Source organism: Eurytemora carolleeae, unplaced genomic scaffold (assembly GCF_000591075.1).
Source record: "Eurytemora carolleeae unplaced genomic scaffold, Eaff_2.0 scaffold561, whole genome shotgun sequence".
NCBI classification, from domain to species: domain Eukaryota; kingdom Metazoa; phylum Arthropoda; class Copepoda; order Calanoida; family Temoridae; genus Eurytemora; species Eurytemora carolleeae.
In genome coordinates, this window is record NW_019396938.1 from 17,927 (window position 1) to 37,885 (window position 19,959).

A 19,959-nucleotide genomic window follows, 5' to 3' on the forward strand; every position below is an offset into this window, starting at 1 on the left:
CGGATTCCAAAGATAAAGATAAAAATTCATAAGTTTTTTAAAATTAGGGAAGTCTATTTCTCATTAAGGTCAATCAAGTTTTGGTGCAGGTGTAATAATCCATACATCTATAATTGTTTAAATTGTTAAATACATTTAGATGCAACATTTCTTTTTTTTGACCAGTGAGACCTAAAAACTCTGGTATAGGAAGACTTCTTTTCAACTCAATTTATGGCTTTATGTAGTCCAATGAACGGGAGACAGCAGCATTTGTCATAAGAGTAAGCAATCTCATTTCAGTCAATTTTTAAGTTATGTATTTAACTTCTTGCTTTGTGAGTTGTGGAAACATAAAAAAAACTTGAGGTCTTTATTCCACAGTTTTCTGATTTTCACTGTACACAAATTCTGTAATTTGTATTTGTTAAGTCCGCGCAACATTTGAAATTTTTAAAATCCTTTTGGCGCCATTTCTAATCAAGAAAAACGAAAAGGTTATGAATGGTTGTATGGATTAATAATTTTTCTAAACATATAGATTAGAAGAGGAAATACTTTATTACTATTATATGATAAAATAAAAGAACATATAGAATAATAATGCACACAAAGAAACAGTTTATAATCAGAAAAATTGTACTTTGGTTAACAGTTAACTAATTGTTTTGGAACATTTTTCCAAAATTAAAATATATTTATTTGATGTTGGTTGATTTAAAATAAATGAAGGGTTTCCCTAAGGCTCTAGGTTATTAAGTTAAGCTTAGATTAAAGGTAATATCTATACTTTATAATGGGCCTTTATACTGGAATAAAAATTAACGAATTTCTAAACAAAAAAAGGCAATTTTAAACTTAAAATACAAAATCTTTAAACTAAAATATCACAGATAAATAAAATGGTGACCAGGAGGGAGAAGGAAACAGCTGATCCCGATTAATCAGCTGATTATTTTAACATAGGCCCTGAAACACAAAATAATTAGATATATAATAAGATTTTCTTTGAAATTAAAATTGAATTGTTTAATTTCTGTCAAACTTGAATGAATGGCATTATGGCAATTCAAATGAAAGCCACAATTTAAAATTGATTTTAATCTTCAAAACAAGGCCCGTTTGTAAACATATGAGGTTTTTTGGCTTCATAGGTGAATTTGAATAGAGCATTGTCATCTTTCCATGGAGGGTCCTTAAAACAGTTCCTTTAAATTACGCTTACAGTCCCTTTAAATTTATTTAGCTGAACATTTGATAAAATGTTTTACCTTGGGATTTTACCAACTTTAGTTCCTCTTTCTGCCACCAGGAAATCTTCACTTTCAGGATCCAGCTCGTACACATTTAGAACCTAAAGAAATGATACATTATAGGGACTGTAAGCGTAATTTCAAGTGACCATACATTTTTAGAGTGGCATGTACGACTTACAACGATACCCTTTAAACCTTTGCTTGATTAAAGATTTAAATAGTGGGAAATCAAGTGCCATGAAAACGCGCAAGTGTACACTAGCACGGAGAGTGCAGTGTACACTGTAACCTCGAGTCTCAATTTTCAGCTATACAAATGAAGATATCTACCTCATCGTTGTTCGGACCAAGGGTTAAAAGGGTACCGTTGTGAATCGGACCTGCATCTGTATAAATGGAAGGTCACTTTAAAATACGCTTACAGTCCCTTTAAAAGTACAGAATATTTGTAATTTACAACTGAACTATTTCTAGAAAGGTGGTCTCAATGTTTTTTTGAAATTTGAAATTACATGATTATTAATCAGATACATAATTATTAATCAGAAGTTAAAAAAAACAGCAAACACGACATTTTTTCCATGATTTTGTAGTTTTTATTATTACCTTAATAAGTTAAAACCTAAGATTATAATTAACAATACAGATAGAACACTAGACACAATAATCCTGCAAGGCAGAAGCCCAAAGGAGTTACACACTTGCCGCGAATAACTACAAGACAGAGAGAGAACATACGCGTAACTCCTTTGGGCAATTCTGCCTCATGGTTATTGTGAAGGAAAACCCCTTAAATCTTGAAAATATGACATCTAGTGTTCTATCTCTGTTGTTAATAAATCTACATGCTTAAAACAAACAAAAAACTATACATAAAATTAAGATATTTTTTTTTTAACTTTAGAATATCCAAATTCGTCAATAATGTTAATAAAAGATATTAATTTCTTATATTTAAAAATTTAAAATACCTCATGCGCCAGTAGGCTTAATTCATCAGGTCCGTTAGCGTCATAATCTAAAAAAAATTATTTTTGTGAAACATCGATTATAAAATTGATAATGTAATAATGTAAAAATTTTTGCAAACCGAAAAATAAAATTCTAAAAACCAAAATAGTTGTAACAGTAAAAAATTAATACAAAATCTTTCAAATATTGTGAAATTATTTTTCAAAGGGTTTAATAAAATATTTAAAAAATTAAGCTTTAACAAAGTTTAAAATTGGCGTCTTAATCTTAAAAAGAAATTCATTAAATTATATAAAAAGTAAATAATTGATAAAAGAAAGTTTTGAATCATAGATTTATTAAAATAACATATAGAACACTAGATGTCGTCTTTGCATGATTTAAGGGTTTTTCGTTCACAATAACCCTGAGGCAGAAGCCCAAAGGAGTTATGTGCTGTCGACGTAACAGTCTGTGTTGTAATTGTACGCCGACTGTGCGTAACTTCTTTGGGATTCTGTCTCAGGGTTATTGTGAAAGAAAAATCCCTAAATCTTAAAAAGACGACACCTAGCGTCTTATCTGTTATTTTAATAAATCTATGGTTTGAAAAATTAAAAAATATTTGTTGAAAAAAATCCCCTGTTTACCTAGCAGGACTTGACCTCTTTGAAGTTTAAGATCTTGTGGGAGGGGGGAGGTGGAGGGGGGAGTTAAACTAAAAAAAAAACAAAAAAAAAACTTTAAAAAAACCATTATGTGCAGGAAGGAATCTGTTTAACAATCTAATAGATATATAATTTATATTGTTTACAAACAACCTTAAACAGGTTTATCATGTTTACAACCAACCTTAAGAACAGGTTTCTATAATTGTAGAACTAACAACCTTTAACATTAAATACAGAAAGATTCACAAAACATAAAATTTACTGACAACAATACAACGAGGGTTTCCAACTCAATACAATACAACTGGGGTTTATTTGGGCGCAATTGCGAGCCCATGAATCCGCGCAACAGAATTCGGATTGGACGATGTTGCCGTTTTTTTTTAATAAAAAAGGGTTGAATAATGACTAATGTCAATTCCTTCCCTTTCCTAAACTGAAGAAATCCGCAATCCAAACTTGAAAATTGTAAATTTTCAGTTGAAAAAACAAGGATATGGTCAGATGAAGGTTAAAGGGTACCATTGTGAATCGGTCATGCCACTCTAAAATTGCAAGGTCACTTAAAATTACGCTTACAGTCCCCGTTAAAAGTTAAGCGTGAAATTCTATGTTTTGTGAAAACAACTGGATATTACTATAGGCTATCATAATACAACAAATACCCAGACTACACTTGAGCAACATTCTCCACTTCTAGATATCATTCTAAGAATATGTTAGAAATATCTCATAACGTGTTAGAACAATTTGTTCAGAGTTCATAACAGATCGTTAGCTGAGTTAAGTATACTTGAAAAAACTACTTTACTCAGAATAATGTTAAGAAATTCTAACAATTTGTCTGATATTTTGAAAATCGTTGCTAAACGTTAGAAATTCTTAACAAAGCCTTATCATGATCTATTAGTGTATGCATACTTCTATATATAATATATATACAGATTAATAGATTTAACAAATGAACCAGGAATTGCAGTATTTTATCCATTGCAATTAGATTTTAACAAACTAGAATCTTATTTCATAGTTTTTTCAAAAGAAATTGGGAACTTTAAATTTTTATATTTTTAAAAACATTTGATAGGTTTTAATACTTTGTTATCAATTTAGAACAAAAACAGAATAAATATGCTAATAAAAGAATGAAAGATTGAAAAAGGGGGGGGGGAGAAATAACCCATGAGTATATAAAAAAAAACATTTGTTAAGAAAAAAAATTATTTAAAACTGTTAACCATTATATTGACAAGAATTTAAAAAATTTAATAAGTTGAGATTTAAAATTTTAAAAGCTTTTCCTGCATTTGAAAGAATCTGACAACTGAAGAATAAAGCCTGCATTTTGCAACCTTGCAAAAACAAACTGAGAAATCTGACAAAGTTTTTTGCAAGAACGCTTTTTCTAACTTGATGACAAAGCATATTCTATTTTCTGTGGTTATTATTCAAAATACTCATATATGGATTCCTTGGTGTACAATTATATAAATAGTACAGTACAGTACAGTACAGTACAGTACAGTACAGTACAGTACAGTACATAACGTGTGTTACAGTACAACTCTTTATAAATCTACGGAATAAAATGAAAGCAGTGAAAATGAATTTGAAAAATTAAAAAACGTGCGCGTTTTTAGGGAAGGAAATGGCTGGTGGCGAGGCTAGGTTTATGTTGCTCATATCCTAAAGTATGACAATTGTTATATAAAAAAACTAAAATTTACAAAAAAAGATTCAAATTGGAAGTTTAACATAGTTTTTGTGTAAAAATTTACTGCTACATTGAAGGTCGTCATTTAAGACTTACGTTGATTTATTCTTTATTTTTACTATTTTACTATTTTTAATGTTAAAATCTTATTTCTTTTTATGACAAACAAAACCATTTTTATTTTAATTATCCACAATTTAAAAACAACTTTTAAAAAAATTGTTTGAATTACCCGGGCTTTTTACCTGGTCCCCATTATGATTTTCAGTGCCATTAGACTCTGAAGTTATTAAAACCGGTTCTGCGGGTTTAATCCCGTCCATAGTGCTGCTTGCAATAGGTTAGAGTATACAGTACACACGTGGTTAATGTTACTAGTAAATTTGGCGGGAAACTTTTAAATTTCAAATTGTGAACAACAGAGACAACGTTTTATTCAACAGCAAACAGTGCTTTCTATGACTGACACCATTATTCTTTAATATTTACAAACCAACCAAAAACCGAGATTGTTTACAAATTATAATAACAATCGCTACAATCGTAAATCATAATCCATCTTATAATTTACTGTAACATTTTATAAAACACGACTAATATTTAACAAAGTATATTGTATAACTGAAATTATTTTCAATTTTAAGATTGGGAGACATTTTTAGAGAATTAATAATAATAATATTTTCGATGCAAAATTGTTAAACTTGGAAACGAATAATATTACAAAATATTTAATATTTAACGATTTTCCAAATTGTTCGTTAGTGAACGATTGATTTTGCTTCGTTCAGGCTTATGTCTCCTGTCAGGGTTTGCATAATATCATAAAAAAATGAAAGATACCAAAAACTTGAATTGGTTAGGACTTCGTAAATTTGTTTCCAACAACCAAAAATCGGGGAATTTTTCCTATGCACATTTTCTAAAAACTAGATTGTTAAAAAAATTATTTTAAAAATATTACCCTGAGAGTTCCCTGTGTAATTCTTGCATAGTAGTGTGAGCCTCAGAGTAATAGTTAACCTTAAAAAAAAGTAGAAAATAATCATTGTTATATTTGTAGTTAACACCTACAACATAACAAGTTCTCGAACGAATCTATCCTGATCAGTAGTCATTCAGCTATCAAACTCAACCAGTACTGAATTTCTAGGCTCTCAATGCCACACAAGGACACAAATAGAGCTATCAAAATCCAGTTACTAACACAGTGCTCTGAATGATTGGGACGATCCGCTTTAATTGTCTCACAGGGACACAAGCCTATCTATCAACAAGCTATAAGTCGATCCCAAATGAAACGGACGATCCGCTCTAAATGCCACACCAGGACACAAGCCTAGCTATCAAAATAGCTGTATGTTGATCCCAAATGATAGGGACGATCCGCTCTAAATGCCACACAAGGACACAAGTCTAGCAATCAACAAGATATATATCCATCCAAACTAAAGGGGACAATAGACCTGAATACAATTCAGGGGTTCAGGTCTACTCTCACGCAGTAAACAGTATGGAGTTACTTTATAGAACTAACTTTATTTAATATCTTATGTCACAAAGTTAACAGGAATTGATGTAGTTACATTGCCTACGATGTTATCTACATTACATGATTAAGAACATCGTATTACTTATTTATCGCACAGTTGTTCGTATTCATAAGATTAGAGAGAATAGATATAACGCAGTTAAGCTATCTCCGCACATGTTTTATAGCGTAATTTAAGTATGTCACATGATTTAAGCTAATTATGTTTCAATTATAATTTCAATATGTCTAAGTTAACAACATTAAATCATTAATATGTACAACGTACTGCATTTTTACAGAATATGATGTTTCCACCATGTTTGCTGCATGTTATTATAAAAAATCAATATTGCGAATGCAACCTATATAAATATTAACATTAACTGGATGAAATAGGTTTCTTTAAAAACTAGATTTAAATTATGTTATAAATAATAAATTTGTCCTAATGCACTTTTGAGAGAAATAATATTTACTTTATACTTCTGTCTATTTTTACTTTATATTCCTGCCTATATTTACTTTATTTCCCTCCCTATATTTACTTAATATCCCTCCTTTATATCCCTGCATGTAATAACATCATATCTCTGTCTATATTCACGTTATATCCCTGCCTATATTTAATTTATGTCCCTACCTACATTTATTTTTATCCCTGCGCGCCTTTATTTACTTTATACCCTTGTCTATATTAAACTTTATATCCCTGTTTATATTTCCTTTATATATATCCCTGTCTATATTTATTTTATATCCCTGCCTGTACTAACTTCATATCCCGGTCTGTATTAACTTTATGTCCCTGCTAGTATTTGCTTTATATCCCTGCTAGTATTTGCTTTATGTCCCTGCTAGTATTTGCTTTATATCCCTCTACCTGTGCCTGAACGAACTCCTTAAGATGTCTGAGATGGTTTGTCTGGGTCTGGGACAATCCCTCCATCAGGAGCCTCGTGATCTCGGCCTACAGATCAGTCAATGGATTAGACACATGTATGAAAAGGGACAAGAGGATGGCTCACCAAAGCAAATGTGGGACTAAACAATCACAGTCCCACAAGCCCCAGATGGACAACAAAAATGAATGAATGCAAGTATTTGAGAGATAGGAATAAGTCAATTCAGTCAATGTATGAATCAGGGAGTATGAAATAGAAGGGAGATAGAACTGACGTGGTTCGCCCTACAATATGATTATACAATACATGCTTTGCAGACGGTACTTCATTTGAATAAGAAATATTTGTCTGATGTACAATTACCGCGTATACAATAACCTATTCTGAATATTTCTTATACAAATGGAGTACCGTCTGCAATGCATGTATAATCATATGGTAGGGCGGGCCGCGTCAGTTGTATTTCCCTTCTATTCCTTACTCCCTGGTGTGAATGAATGAAAGGAGTGATGAAGGTTAGAAGGAAGGAAGAAATGATGAATTATAAAGAATGAATAATTAAATGGATGTATTTATGAATGAAAAAATTAATGAATGAAATGATGAGCGGATGAATGAATTAATGAAGGAAAATAATAAAGAAAAAGTGAGAATGAATGAAGGATTAATAAGATGAAAGAATGAATAAGTAAATGAAGGATAGTATACATAAGTGAATAACAGATATGAATGAATGAGTAAAAAAATTAAAGGGAGAAAAAATGAATGAATGAATGGGTGAATGAATGAATGAATGAATGAATGAGCTACCTGACGATCAAACTCAGCTTGGCAAAGTCTCAGCTCATTTTCCGCCTGAATTAGAATTAAAATTTCAAAATTTAAAAAATTCAAATTATAACATAATGCATCAAATTTTTCTTTCTTTTGAATTTATACGATTTTTGGTAACCTACTTTTTGGAGAAGAACAAACTTTATTATAATTAATATGATAATAGAAACCAAGAATTAAAAAATTATAAGTTTTTTGCAAAAATGCATTTCTTTGTTCAGAACATAACAAGGCCCCAGGGAAAGGTTTAGGTTTAAAATGTCTTCTACTAAGTTCCAACAAAAATTGTCAATAAAATTTTAGAGTTTTTTTGTTTAAATTAAGACAAATTACGAACAAAAAATCAACTATTCCACCTTCTACTATCTTTAAATGTTGAGAAATCCGCAATTCTCCTAAAATCTCAATAATGCGGTTAATTATCGAGATGCTGGAAAAAGTAGTTAGAAATGGGAGATGGGAGGGGTGGGGGGGGGGAGTAAATATATAAAATATATATCAAAATATATTTTGCAGCGTAAAAATAACAACAGCAAAAAATATAACAAAATTGTGCGATTTAAAAAGTGAAATATGAAATATGTTGTGGCGTTTACCATTCAATTATTAAGTTCGCCCCCCCCCCTTAAATCCTGTAGTTATAAATAAATATTTCATAATTTATAAACCCGAAATATGATTGATAATTCTCTGTTAATCAAGTAACAATCAAATTATCCATTAAAGCTTTTATAAATTGATACATTGATAAATGCAGTTTAATATTAATTGATTTATAAACAAAAACCTATTCTTCGTGCAAAGAGGTGCATTAAAGGGACTGTACGCGTAATGTTAAGTGACCCTCCTGCAAAATAGCAATGCCCGATTTACAACGGTACCCCTAAAAGCGTTCTCTAGTCATAGTATGAATTATAGATATCAATGTTTATAATTTTGAAAACTGATTGTTTTAATTTGATTCTCTACAAAAGTGACTTGTGCATTTCTACTACAGGAGCAACATTCTCAAATCAAAAACGACATTTTTTTACGTTATTCATTAGATAAATGTTTTAAGGGTACCATTGTGAATCTTGCATTGCCATCTTTGCATGGAGGGTCACTTAAATTTTACGCTTACAGTCCCTTTTAAAAAGTAAAAAATAATAATGAAAGGTTTCTAATGTTTCAATTTAATCACATAAAAAATAACTAAAATCTATATTGGGTTTAAAAATCATTTAATTTTTAAATTCAGTCTTGAGAATTCTAAAACGCGGTTCACTAGTTACTTTCCAATTTTTCAAAACTTGTAAATGGACCACTTAGATAAACCACTTTTTTAAAACAAACTGGACTGTAGAGGTAATTTCAAGTGACCCTCCATTTAAAAAGGGCCATGCATAGTTCGGCAATCAGACTTTTGTCTGATCAAGGATGAATGATGGAAAGAATGAAAAATGACGATATTTTCCTCATACTTACTCAGATATGTGTACCATTGTGAATCGACTCTATACACAGGGTGAGTCAAAACAAAGTGTGATTAACGGCGTCTGATGCAAAATTGTACCTTTTTTGTGCAACCTGGAGTATTTTTTCAATATTTAAAACAAAAATTTCGAGTTTACTCCAATGGTCATAAAAAAAATCCGCGAAACTTTTTTCTCTTATAAAAATCAAAAGTTTAGAAAAGCATAAATGTGTATATAATATTTCTATCAAATTCTAATATTTTGTGAAGATTGAATCACAGAATATCAGAAAATTTGCAAAATTGTAACTAGAAAATTCGCAGTAGTTATCAGTTCTGGTCTAATTTTTAAGGAAAAGTTCTTTAAATCCTCTAGTTCCTTTCATCTTAGTATATTATAAGTTATAAATATACGCAGCTCAGTTGAAAACTGTGGAGCCACTGAAAAACAACTTTTCCTTAAAAATTAACCGGAACTGAAAACTGCAAATTTTCTTATAACAATTTTGCGATTTTTCTGTGATTAAATATTTACAAAATTTTACAATTTGATAGAAATATATACATATATAGATATACACATTTTTGTTTTTTTGAACTTTAGATGTTGAGAGAGAGTACCAAAAAAAAAAGAAATTCCAAAAAATAGTAAAAAATAACATACAGGAGAGTTGCACAAAAAAGGACAATTTTTTTGACTCACCCTGTATGTATAAATTATAAAGGGTCAGTAGTTATAACGAATAATTTATAAAAAATAAATATTTTTGAATACTATCGTTCAGTATGATATATTTTTAACATTTTGTTAATTTTTACATGTTTCTAATAATGTTGACAAGAAAAAAACGTTGATGCCGAAATTTAATCATGTTTCTTCAAATTCTAAAACCACTCAACAAGATTCAATATAAATACATATATATCAGTTTTAAAAAGTATTTTTAATTGGAAATTGAAATCAAAAACATTTTTCCAAAAAAATAAAATTTCTCGTTGACATCAAAAGAGAAAGTTTAGCTCATCTATAATATAGTTAAAATGATAAAGTTTAGAAGTTTCTCAAACTTTCAAAAGATTTGTAAATAAACATTTTATGAAAGTTGCACCGCCCCCCTCCCCCCCACAATCTTTTATATTTTAATTTAATTAAATTTTTTTAAACTTTAATAATTTATTTTTGGATAAGGTAATTTAATTAAATAAATAAAAATAAAAATAAAAATAAATCAATTTTGCTAAATTTCCATTTTTTAATTACGTTCTCATTTACAATTGTAAAAAAACTTTTGAACCATTGACATCAAGCAATTAACTTTAAATATCAATATTTTATGCATATTTTAATATTTCAAACACCCTTAATCTAAATCTAACTAGGTTTAAAACAAAGAAACATGGATATCTAATACATTCTAAATCGGAAAAAGCTTCTAAGGGTACCATTGTGAATCGAACTGCGATTTTTTATTCTCTCAGATTTCCAATGTTTAAGGGTAGGGTGGTTAATCGTTTAGAGAGCAGCTGGAGTTACCTGAGCACTCAATTTGAATAGATTTATTCAAATGAAACCTCACATACATCTTCATTTAGTGTTTTATTGATGTTTTCACTTTTAACATTTAGAAGATAATTGTAGATATTGGTAGATAGTCTAGATAATTGTAGATATTGGTAGATAGTCTAGATAATTGTAGATATTGGTAGATAATCTAGATAATTCTAGATATTGGTAGATAATCTAGATAATTCTAGATATTGGTAGATAATCTAGATAATTCTAGATATTGGTAGATAATCTAGATAATTCTAGATATTGGTAGATAATCTAGATAATTCTAGATATTGGTAGATAATCTAGATAATTCTAGATATTGGTAGATAATCTAGATAATTCTAGATATTGGTAGATAATCTAGATAATTCTAGATATTGGTAGATAATCTAGATAATTCTAGATATTGGTAGATAATCTAGATAATTCTAGATATTGGTAGATAATCTAGATAATTCTAGATATTGGTAGATAATCTAGATAATTCTAGATATTGGTAGATAATCTAGATAATTCTAGATATTGGTAGATAATCTAGATAATTCTAGATATTGGTAGATAATCTAGATAATTCTAGATATTGGTAGATAATCTAGATAATTCTAGATATTGGTAGATAATCTAGATAATTCTAGATATTGGTAGATAATCTAGATAATTCTAGATATTGGTAGATAATCTAGATAATTCTAGATATTGGTAGATAATCTAGATAATTCTAGATATTGGTAGATAATCTAGATAATTCTAGATATTGGTAGATAATCTAGATAATTCTAGATATTGGTAGATAATCTAGATAATTCTAGATATTGGTAGATAATCTAGATAATTCTAGATATTGGTAGATAATCTAGATAATTCTAGATATTGGTAGATAATCTAGATAATTCTAGATATTGGTAGATAATCTAGATAATTCTAGATATTGGTAGATAATCTAGATAATTCTAGATATTGGTAGATAATCTAGATAATTCTAGATATTGGTAGATAATCTAGATAATTCTAGATATTGGTAGATAATCTAGATAATTCTAGATATTGNTGATCAAGGATCTGTTATCAAGGATCTGTGATCAAGGATCGAACTAAAAAGGTGCTGATCAAATATGCATGCAAGGGTTTGGGGTTTAAAGATGTTGTAGTAGGTGGTTTATGTGCATGATGCAAATGATACAATTTTATGATGAAATTCAATTCAATGCAGTTTTACTGCTTTGTACCATATTGTGCTAGTTTTGTCCTAATTCCTTATTACAGAAATCAAACAAACTGTCTTGAATAAAAGAAAATGGGTCTAACTGCTACAGACTAAAGTACAGGTTAGACTCTACGCTAGGGATGTACACTGTACAGTACACTGTAAAGTTCATGCACTGTTACATTGGTACAATTCACAGAAGAATTCATAGCTCGGGAAATTCCCCCCCCCCCTCCTTTCAAGTTTATTATACTCTAAATCACGGAACCTCTCACATATTTTATAAAATATTTAATGACCCTAAATCAATTATTTTTTTTTACTATTATTGATAAAGTTAGGGTAGTAAATTTCTGGGCCGAGCACTGCGGCCATGTAAGCTAGGGTATTAAACTTCTGGGCCAAGCACAAGTATTTATTTTGATAACCGATGGGGGTTGTAGGGAGTTGTAGAGAGAGGGGGGGGGGGTCCGCTATTTTTGAGCTAAGAAATTTCCAGAAATAACTTTGAGGACAATGTACAGTGTACACCACTGTTCTATTGATTTAACACAAGCAGTTTTAACCTGATCTAGTACAGCCCTGGGGTCTACACCCTCCTTCTACAATAATCAATCAATCAATAAATCAATAAATCAATCAACTAATCAATCAATCAATCAATTAATCATCAATCAATCAATCAAAATCAGTCAGTCTGTCAATAAATAAGTCATCTGTCAGTCAGTAAATCAATCAACCACTCACCCATCAATCCATTCATAAATCAATCCGTCAATCAATCAATCAATCAATCACTCCAGTTAGTCAGTCGGACATAAGTCAGTCAATCAGTCATTAGGTCAGTCAGTCAGTCAGTCAGTCAGTCAGTCAGTCAGTCAGCCAGTCAACCAATCAATCAACCAATCAATTAATTAATCAATCATTTAATCCATTAATACATGAATTTATCATAATTTAGTCTCAATAACTTCTACTTTAAAATCGAAAACAGTGCGTTTTCATTACTTTTGAAATAAAGAGTACTTCAATCAATCAATCATCCTATTCTTGATATTTTTTAACAAATAATTTTGTTAATAACCTTACAAGACAACTATAGGCCTACTAAGTAACCTGACAAGTTGTTAGATAACAAAAGATAAAGTTTAGATTATCAAATTTATCAGAATAAAATGTAAAATGTAAATCTAAAAGCAAAATATACAGTCCTATGTTACATGACAGGAAGACCAAGAATATAGTTTACAAGTACTTCTGTTGGACATACTGTAGTGTATTAAACTTAAAGGGACTGTGAGCGTAATTTCAAGTGAGCCTCTATGCAAAGTTAACAATGCCTGATTTATGAATAGATATGATAGAATAGTATGAATTAGATATCAATGTTTGTAGTTTAGAAAACATATTATTTTCAATTGCATGGTTGCTCTACAAAAGCGACTTGCGCATTTCTTGCTTGTAAGAACCAATTGAAAAATTATCAGAACTGAACACTTTTCCACAATTCTGATAAGATTATGGTTTCAAAGGTACAGTTGTAAATCGGGCATTGTCATCTTTACATTGAGGGTTACTTGAAATTAGGCTTACAGTCCCTTTAAATGTCATGTTTATGGTAGGCCACACTATTCTTAAATCAATCAAAGTAATTCGTAATTTTATTCATGTTTAAAGGGACTGTAGACGTAATTTCTTGTGACTCTCCATTTGTAGAGTGGATTGTCTAAATAAGTTAGCTGCGTGAGTGAGTTCACAATGTACACTAGTGTACACTCGAGTTACCTGTAAACTTTCACACAATGTGTGCAAAAAACACGGATTTCTCCGCCGTTGATAGTTAAACAGAGATTATGCTACTCTATAGATGAAGGGTCATTTGAAATTACGTTTGCAAACTAGAATCCCTCTTATCCCCAGAAATGAAATAAATGTTAGGTTTGCTGGCAGCAGACAACAAATAGGACTTGATTAATCATTGTTCTTATTCACAAATACACACACACTGATTCACAGACACACACAAACTGATTTACAGGCACTAACACAAACACTGATTCAAAGACACTAACACACTGATTCAAAGACACAAACACTCACACTGATTCACAGACACAAACACTAATTCACGGACACAAACACACTGATTCACAGACACAAACACACAAATTCACAGACAGAAACACACTGATTCACAAACATGAACACTGATTCACAAACACAAACACTACTTTACGAACACACACACTGATTCACAGACACAAACACACTGATTCACAGACACACTCACGACTGTCCACCATTAACTATTGACTGCCAACCGTTAAAAGCTCCGATTATCGTTATTCAACTACTGACTGTAAATTAAACTGAAGATTGTTAACCCTTAACCACCATTTGTCAAGTGGCGACTAGCGAATCACTTTTCCCAGTGATGTTGTATTATAAGGTTGGTCACACTCGAAGCGCTCCATGATAAAAACCTTATATGACGTCACTGATTATAGAGGCGATAGTGACGTCAAATATTTTATTTATCTATCTTTCAGAGAAGACGACATTTTCCGTACATTGGAGCGCATCGAGAGTAACCAACCTTATTATACAACCTTGATTCCCATTGCATTACTAACTGATCAACACACGATGGTTACTGACTGACAAAAAACACTGATTTCCAAACTGATTTCCAAACTGATTTCCAAACTGATTTCCGAACTGATTTCCTAACTGATTTTCAAACTAATTTCCAAACTGATTTCCGAACTGAAGGGTCTGTAAGCGTAATTTCAAGTGACCCTCCTGTAAAGATGACAATGCCCTATTCACAACGATACTCTTGAAACCTTTATCTGATCATACTTGATCAGAAATAGCTTTTAAGGATACCGTTGTTTCTCGGGTATTGCCATCTTTGCATGGAGGGTCACTTGAAATTACGTTTACAGTCCCTTTAATTACTGAATGCAAATAGCAAATGCTAAGATGACACTAACCTGGGGTTGTGTTGCCATGCTTCTAGCCTTCCGGACCTTGTTTTTACACGCATCAAGATCCAGTCTCTTATTCTCCAGGATCTAGCAGATAGATCAGATCAGTATCCTTAACCTTGATCTTGATCTTGACAATATCTAGCAGATAGATCAGATCATTATCCTTAATCTTGATCTTTATCTTGATCTTCATCTTGACCTTGATCTAGCAGATAGATTAGATCATTATCCTTAACCTTGATCTTTATCTTGATCTTCATCTTGACCTTGATCTAGCAGATAGATCAGATCATTATCCGTAATCTTTATCTTAATCTCGATCTTGATCTTGACCTTGATTTAGCAGATAGACCAGATCATTATCCTTAATCTTGATTTTGATCTTGACAATATCTAGCAGATAGATCAGATCATTATCCTTAACCTTGATCTTGATCTTGACCTTAATCTAGCAGATAGATCAGATCAATATCCGTAATCTTGATCTTGATCTTGATCTAGCAGATAGATCAGATCATTATCCTTTAACCTTGATCTTCATTTTGATCTTGATCTTGACCTTGATCTAGCAGATAGATCAGATCATTATCTTTAACCTTGATCTTAATCTTGATCTTGATCTTGACCTTGATCTAGCAGATAAATCAGATCATTATCTTTAACCTTGATCTTGACCTTGATCTAGCAGATAGATCAGATCATTATCTTTAACCTTGATCTTAATCTTGATCTTGATCTTGACCTTGATCTAGCAGATAGATCAGATCATTATCTTTAACCTTGATCTTAATCTTGATCTTGATCTTGACCTTGATCTAGCAGATAGATCAGATCATTATCTTTAACCTTGATCTTAATCTTGATCTTGATCTTGACCTTGATCTAGCAGATAGATCAGATCATTATCTTTAACCTTGATCTTAATCTTGATCTTGATCTTGACCTTGATCTAGCAGATAGATCAGATCATTATCTTTAACCTTGATCTTAATCTTGATCTTGATCTTGACCTTGATCTAGCAGATAGATCAGATCATTATCTTTAACCTTGATCTTAATCTTGATCTTGATCTTGACCTTGATCTAGCAGATAGATCAGATCATTATCTTTAACCTTGATCTTAATCTTGATCTTGATCTTGACCTTGATCTAGCAGATAGATCAGATCATTATCTTTAACCTTGACCTTAATCTTGATCTTGATCTTGACCTTGATCTAGCAGATAGATCAGATCATTATCCTTAATCTTGATCTTGACCTTGGCAATATCTAGCAGATAGATCAAATCATTATCTATAATCTTTATCTTAATCTTGACTGTAATCTTGACCTTCATTTTTATCAAGATCCAGAAAATTTATTTTGACCAAGATCTTGAAATAAATGTTAATCAAGCTAATCAAAATTTAACTATTTACGATAATACTTTTTAACTTTCCTCATGAGAACAAACAGCTGAAAAATAAAGGAAATACAATTACCTTTCTCTCTCTCATAATATTTTTCATTTCTCCGTCCAAAAACCTAAAGATTGAGATTAAAGTAACCACGTCCAAATCTTCTTGGCATTGCTTGTATTTAATGGATTATTGGGTTGTGATAATAGAAATAGCAAGATTACAAGCTGTGTACCATGTTTTACAGTGATAACTAAAAAACAGTGGACTAATCGCCAAGGATTTTATACTTTGTAAATTGTAATTGAGCTTCTAGAATGAATGTTTAAATTTATAATCATCTTTTCTTTATAAATAATTTTCTTCAAGTGTGGGTAATCTACAAAAGTGCACATTTCTGCTGTAGAAACAATGGGAGGAAATTATCATGGTTCAACACATATAACACCCTTGTTTGTTAGACTTTGACGCTAATTTTCATGTGGATCTCTATATCTAAATAATAAAATCTTCGCTCATATATATATATATATGTAAAGCTATAGCTGGCCAAACGGCTGGACCAAATTGGCTGAAATTTGTTGAGGGCACCCATGGGTACCTTGGGGGTAACATCTGGCTAAAAACACTCGATTTTTTTCAAATGCCGGGCACTTATTTCGATTATAAGATTAGAATAGTCAGATTAGTCAAATAGAATGATAGATCCTACCGCCGTTGCAATCTCAAATGGTTCTGAAAAATTACCAAGCTCGTTAATAAACCCTGATTAGGTTAGACATTACTGGACAGTTGGAACAAGGATGTTAAGGTAGAAGAAACACGACAGTATATTCCCCTTAACCCTTCTAGAAAAGAAAGAAAGAAGACGACAATCAGTGCACAGTTTTCTACCGTTTTTTTTGCTAACACTCAAAATGAACTGAAAGAGGATTTGAATGAAACTGACCTAATACAAGAATGTAAAAGAGAATTTTATAGGAATTATACTTCCTGAGCTCCCTTCAATACTACTTTTTGTCGTGAGCATTCCCTTAGAAAGAAAGAATACCTTTGTAAAGGAGCAATCATCCCTTCGTTACCCGAGGATATATAATCCTTCTCAATCTGACCCAACCTTAATAAAAAACAAAAAATATTTCAGATTGTCCAAAATTATCAAAAATTATAAAAAGATGATCAAAAACCATCAGAAATCATCAAAAACCATAAAAAAATATCAAAAACAATTACAAATTAACAAAAATTATCAAAAATTATCAAAAAATATTAAAAATTATTGAAAACTATTAGAAATTATTGAAAACTATTAAAAATTATTAAAAACCAGCAAAAATTATCAAAAATTATCAACCGGGCCGACTTTTCGGCAGCTAGCACGAGTAAAGGTAAAAATAGATTAGTCCTAAAAGGGGGGAGCTGTTTCAGAGCGGGGGGAGGGGGTTACCTCTGCTGGGTTTGACCGACACGAACCAGGGCAGCTCCATAGGGAGTACTCACTCCAAACTCATTCCCAGCCTCAATCATATCATTCCCCAAGTACTCGAGGTTTGTCAACCTGGAAATACAGACGGGATTCAGGATCAGATACGGGATTCAGGATCAGATACGGGATTCAGGATCAGATACGGGATTCAGGATCAGATACGGGATTCAGGATCAGATACAGGATTCAGGATCAGATACGGGATTCAGGATCAAAATATATGATTAAAGGGTAATTTTTAGTGACCCTTAATGTTAAGATGTCAATGCCCGATTCGCAATGGTACCCTTGAAACCTTTCTGATACAAAAATGTAGAAGATAACGTCGTTATCCCAGGGGGGATGATAGTACTCTACCTGTGTGCTCAGCTAGCTGTAATGTACACTTACAACTGTGTACTAATATTGAATACTATAGGTACGCTCTCGGTATAGTTTATGGCCTATAAGAATAGTAAAGGATTAGCGTACATCATCACTCTATACACTATAACCTCGTTGATTAGCGTACATCATCACTCTATACACTATAACCTCGTTGATTAGCGTACATTATCACTCTATACACTATAACCTCGTTGCGCTTTCCTAACTCAAATGTTTAATTCTGATAATTTTTCATGCAATTCATGCTTGATCAGACAAAACTTTAAAAAGTAACGTTGTAAATCAAGCATTGCCATCTTTGTACAGATGGTCACTTTAAAATACGCTTACAGTCTCTTTAATGAATTAAATAAAATTATTTTGTTTAGGATTTTGCCTTTGAGGGTCCGTAGACGTAATCTTAAGTGACTTTTATTTTCTCTTATATTAAGATTATTATTATTGGAAAGAAAAAAAACTGAGTTAGTTTTTTTAGTCAGCATTTTCTAAATATAATGTTGTTTGTACTTAATAACCTCAAATTCTACTTTCATATCCTCCATTTGCAGGCGCGGATATAGGGGGGTGGGGTCAAGGGATCGAAGACCCCCCCCCCGTGAAAAAGAGGAGGGGGGGGTCAAGAGTATCTTTTAACCCCCCCTTTTCTGGAGACCAACTTAAAAGTTTACTGTAGATTTTAAGCATTAACCAACGCTGTCAGTAATTAAAATTTCCAATTTAAAAAATTGGATTTATCATGATTTCAGCATTGAAACACAATTTAGTTTTTAGAAACATTACAGCGACATCAAAACAATTTCTGACATTTTTCATAATTTTTACTAATGTTGTATTCTACTTGGAATTCTTATTGGCTGCATGGTTTAAAAATAAAATGTTTACAATAATCAGAAATGGTTCCCTGAAATGGTTCCCAGAATTGGTTCCCTGAAATGGGTTGTAATGATAAAAAATGTAAAAAAAACACATTAATACAGATAAAGGTTTTAATCTTAAACACTCCCTTTAAACAGATATTAAATAAATGGGTATTCTTGAAACTGGGTTGTTTTCCTGAATTTAAATGAAAATACAGAATATAAAAATATTGCAAATTGACCGATTTAAAGCAAAAAACATATTTTTTGAGTACTAAAAAGATTTAGAAAGAGAAAAAACTATTTTTGACATAGCTCGTCCAATTTTTTAATATTTTTGAACTCTTGGAATTTTATGAACTACGGTTTTTACGCAGAATGTATTGATATCCATTTTAAAATGCTTTTAAAAATTTGAATTTCATATATTTAGTTATTTTCTTACATTTTCTATCTTTAAGTCTAATCTGAGGGAGCCACTTTTTGTAAAAAAATTCATTTTAATATGATGCATTTAAATTCGAAGTAGAATACAATTTTGCTTCTGTAAAATGATTTAAGAAAATGTTCACAAAATTGCACACCCCTAAATGATAGTATTTGATAAGATTTATTTTTCTAAAATCCTCGACCTAATTCTTTTTTATGCAAATATTTTTTATGTCTGGCAATATTTTTACATTATTTTAAGAGTAATTTTATATCTTGAGCGCTTAAAATACTCAGTTTAAAACCTAATTCCTTGAAAAAAATCCTCGCTCAACAAGTTTCCCTCGGTGCT

General features: G+C 31.1%; 1 protein-coding gene across 3 annotated transcripts in view; it reads right to left on the reverse strand.

The window, feature by feature from the left end:
* Positions 1-517: 517 nt before the first annotated feature.
* Positions 518-19,959, reverse strand: part of LOC111710334 (endophilin-B2) — a gene marked incomplete in the record, with an annotated part of 21,672 nt that continues 2,230 nt past the window's right edge. For 2 of the 3 annotated variants that reach the window (XM_023484398.1, XM_023484395.1), the window contains 12 exon segments: positions 518-948; positions 1,251-1,333; positions 2,207-2,253; positions 2,837-2,904; positions 5,536-5,594; positions 6,986-7,072; positions 7,818-7,862; positions 12,623-12,658; positions 15,053-15,133; positions 16,533-16,575; positions 17,500-17,565; positions 17,896-18,006. In XM_023484398.1, the coding sequence (XP_023340166.1) occupies positions 924-948; positions 1,251-1,333; positions 2,207-2,253; positions 2,837-2,904; positions 5,536-5,594; positions 6,986-7,072; positions 7,818-7,862; positions 12,623-12,658; positions 15,053-15,133; positions 16,533-16,575; positions 17,500-17,565; positions 17,896-18,006 (751 nt within the window). 3 annotated transcript variants of the gene reach the window in all.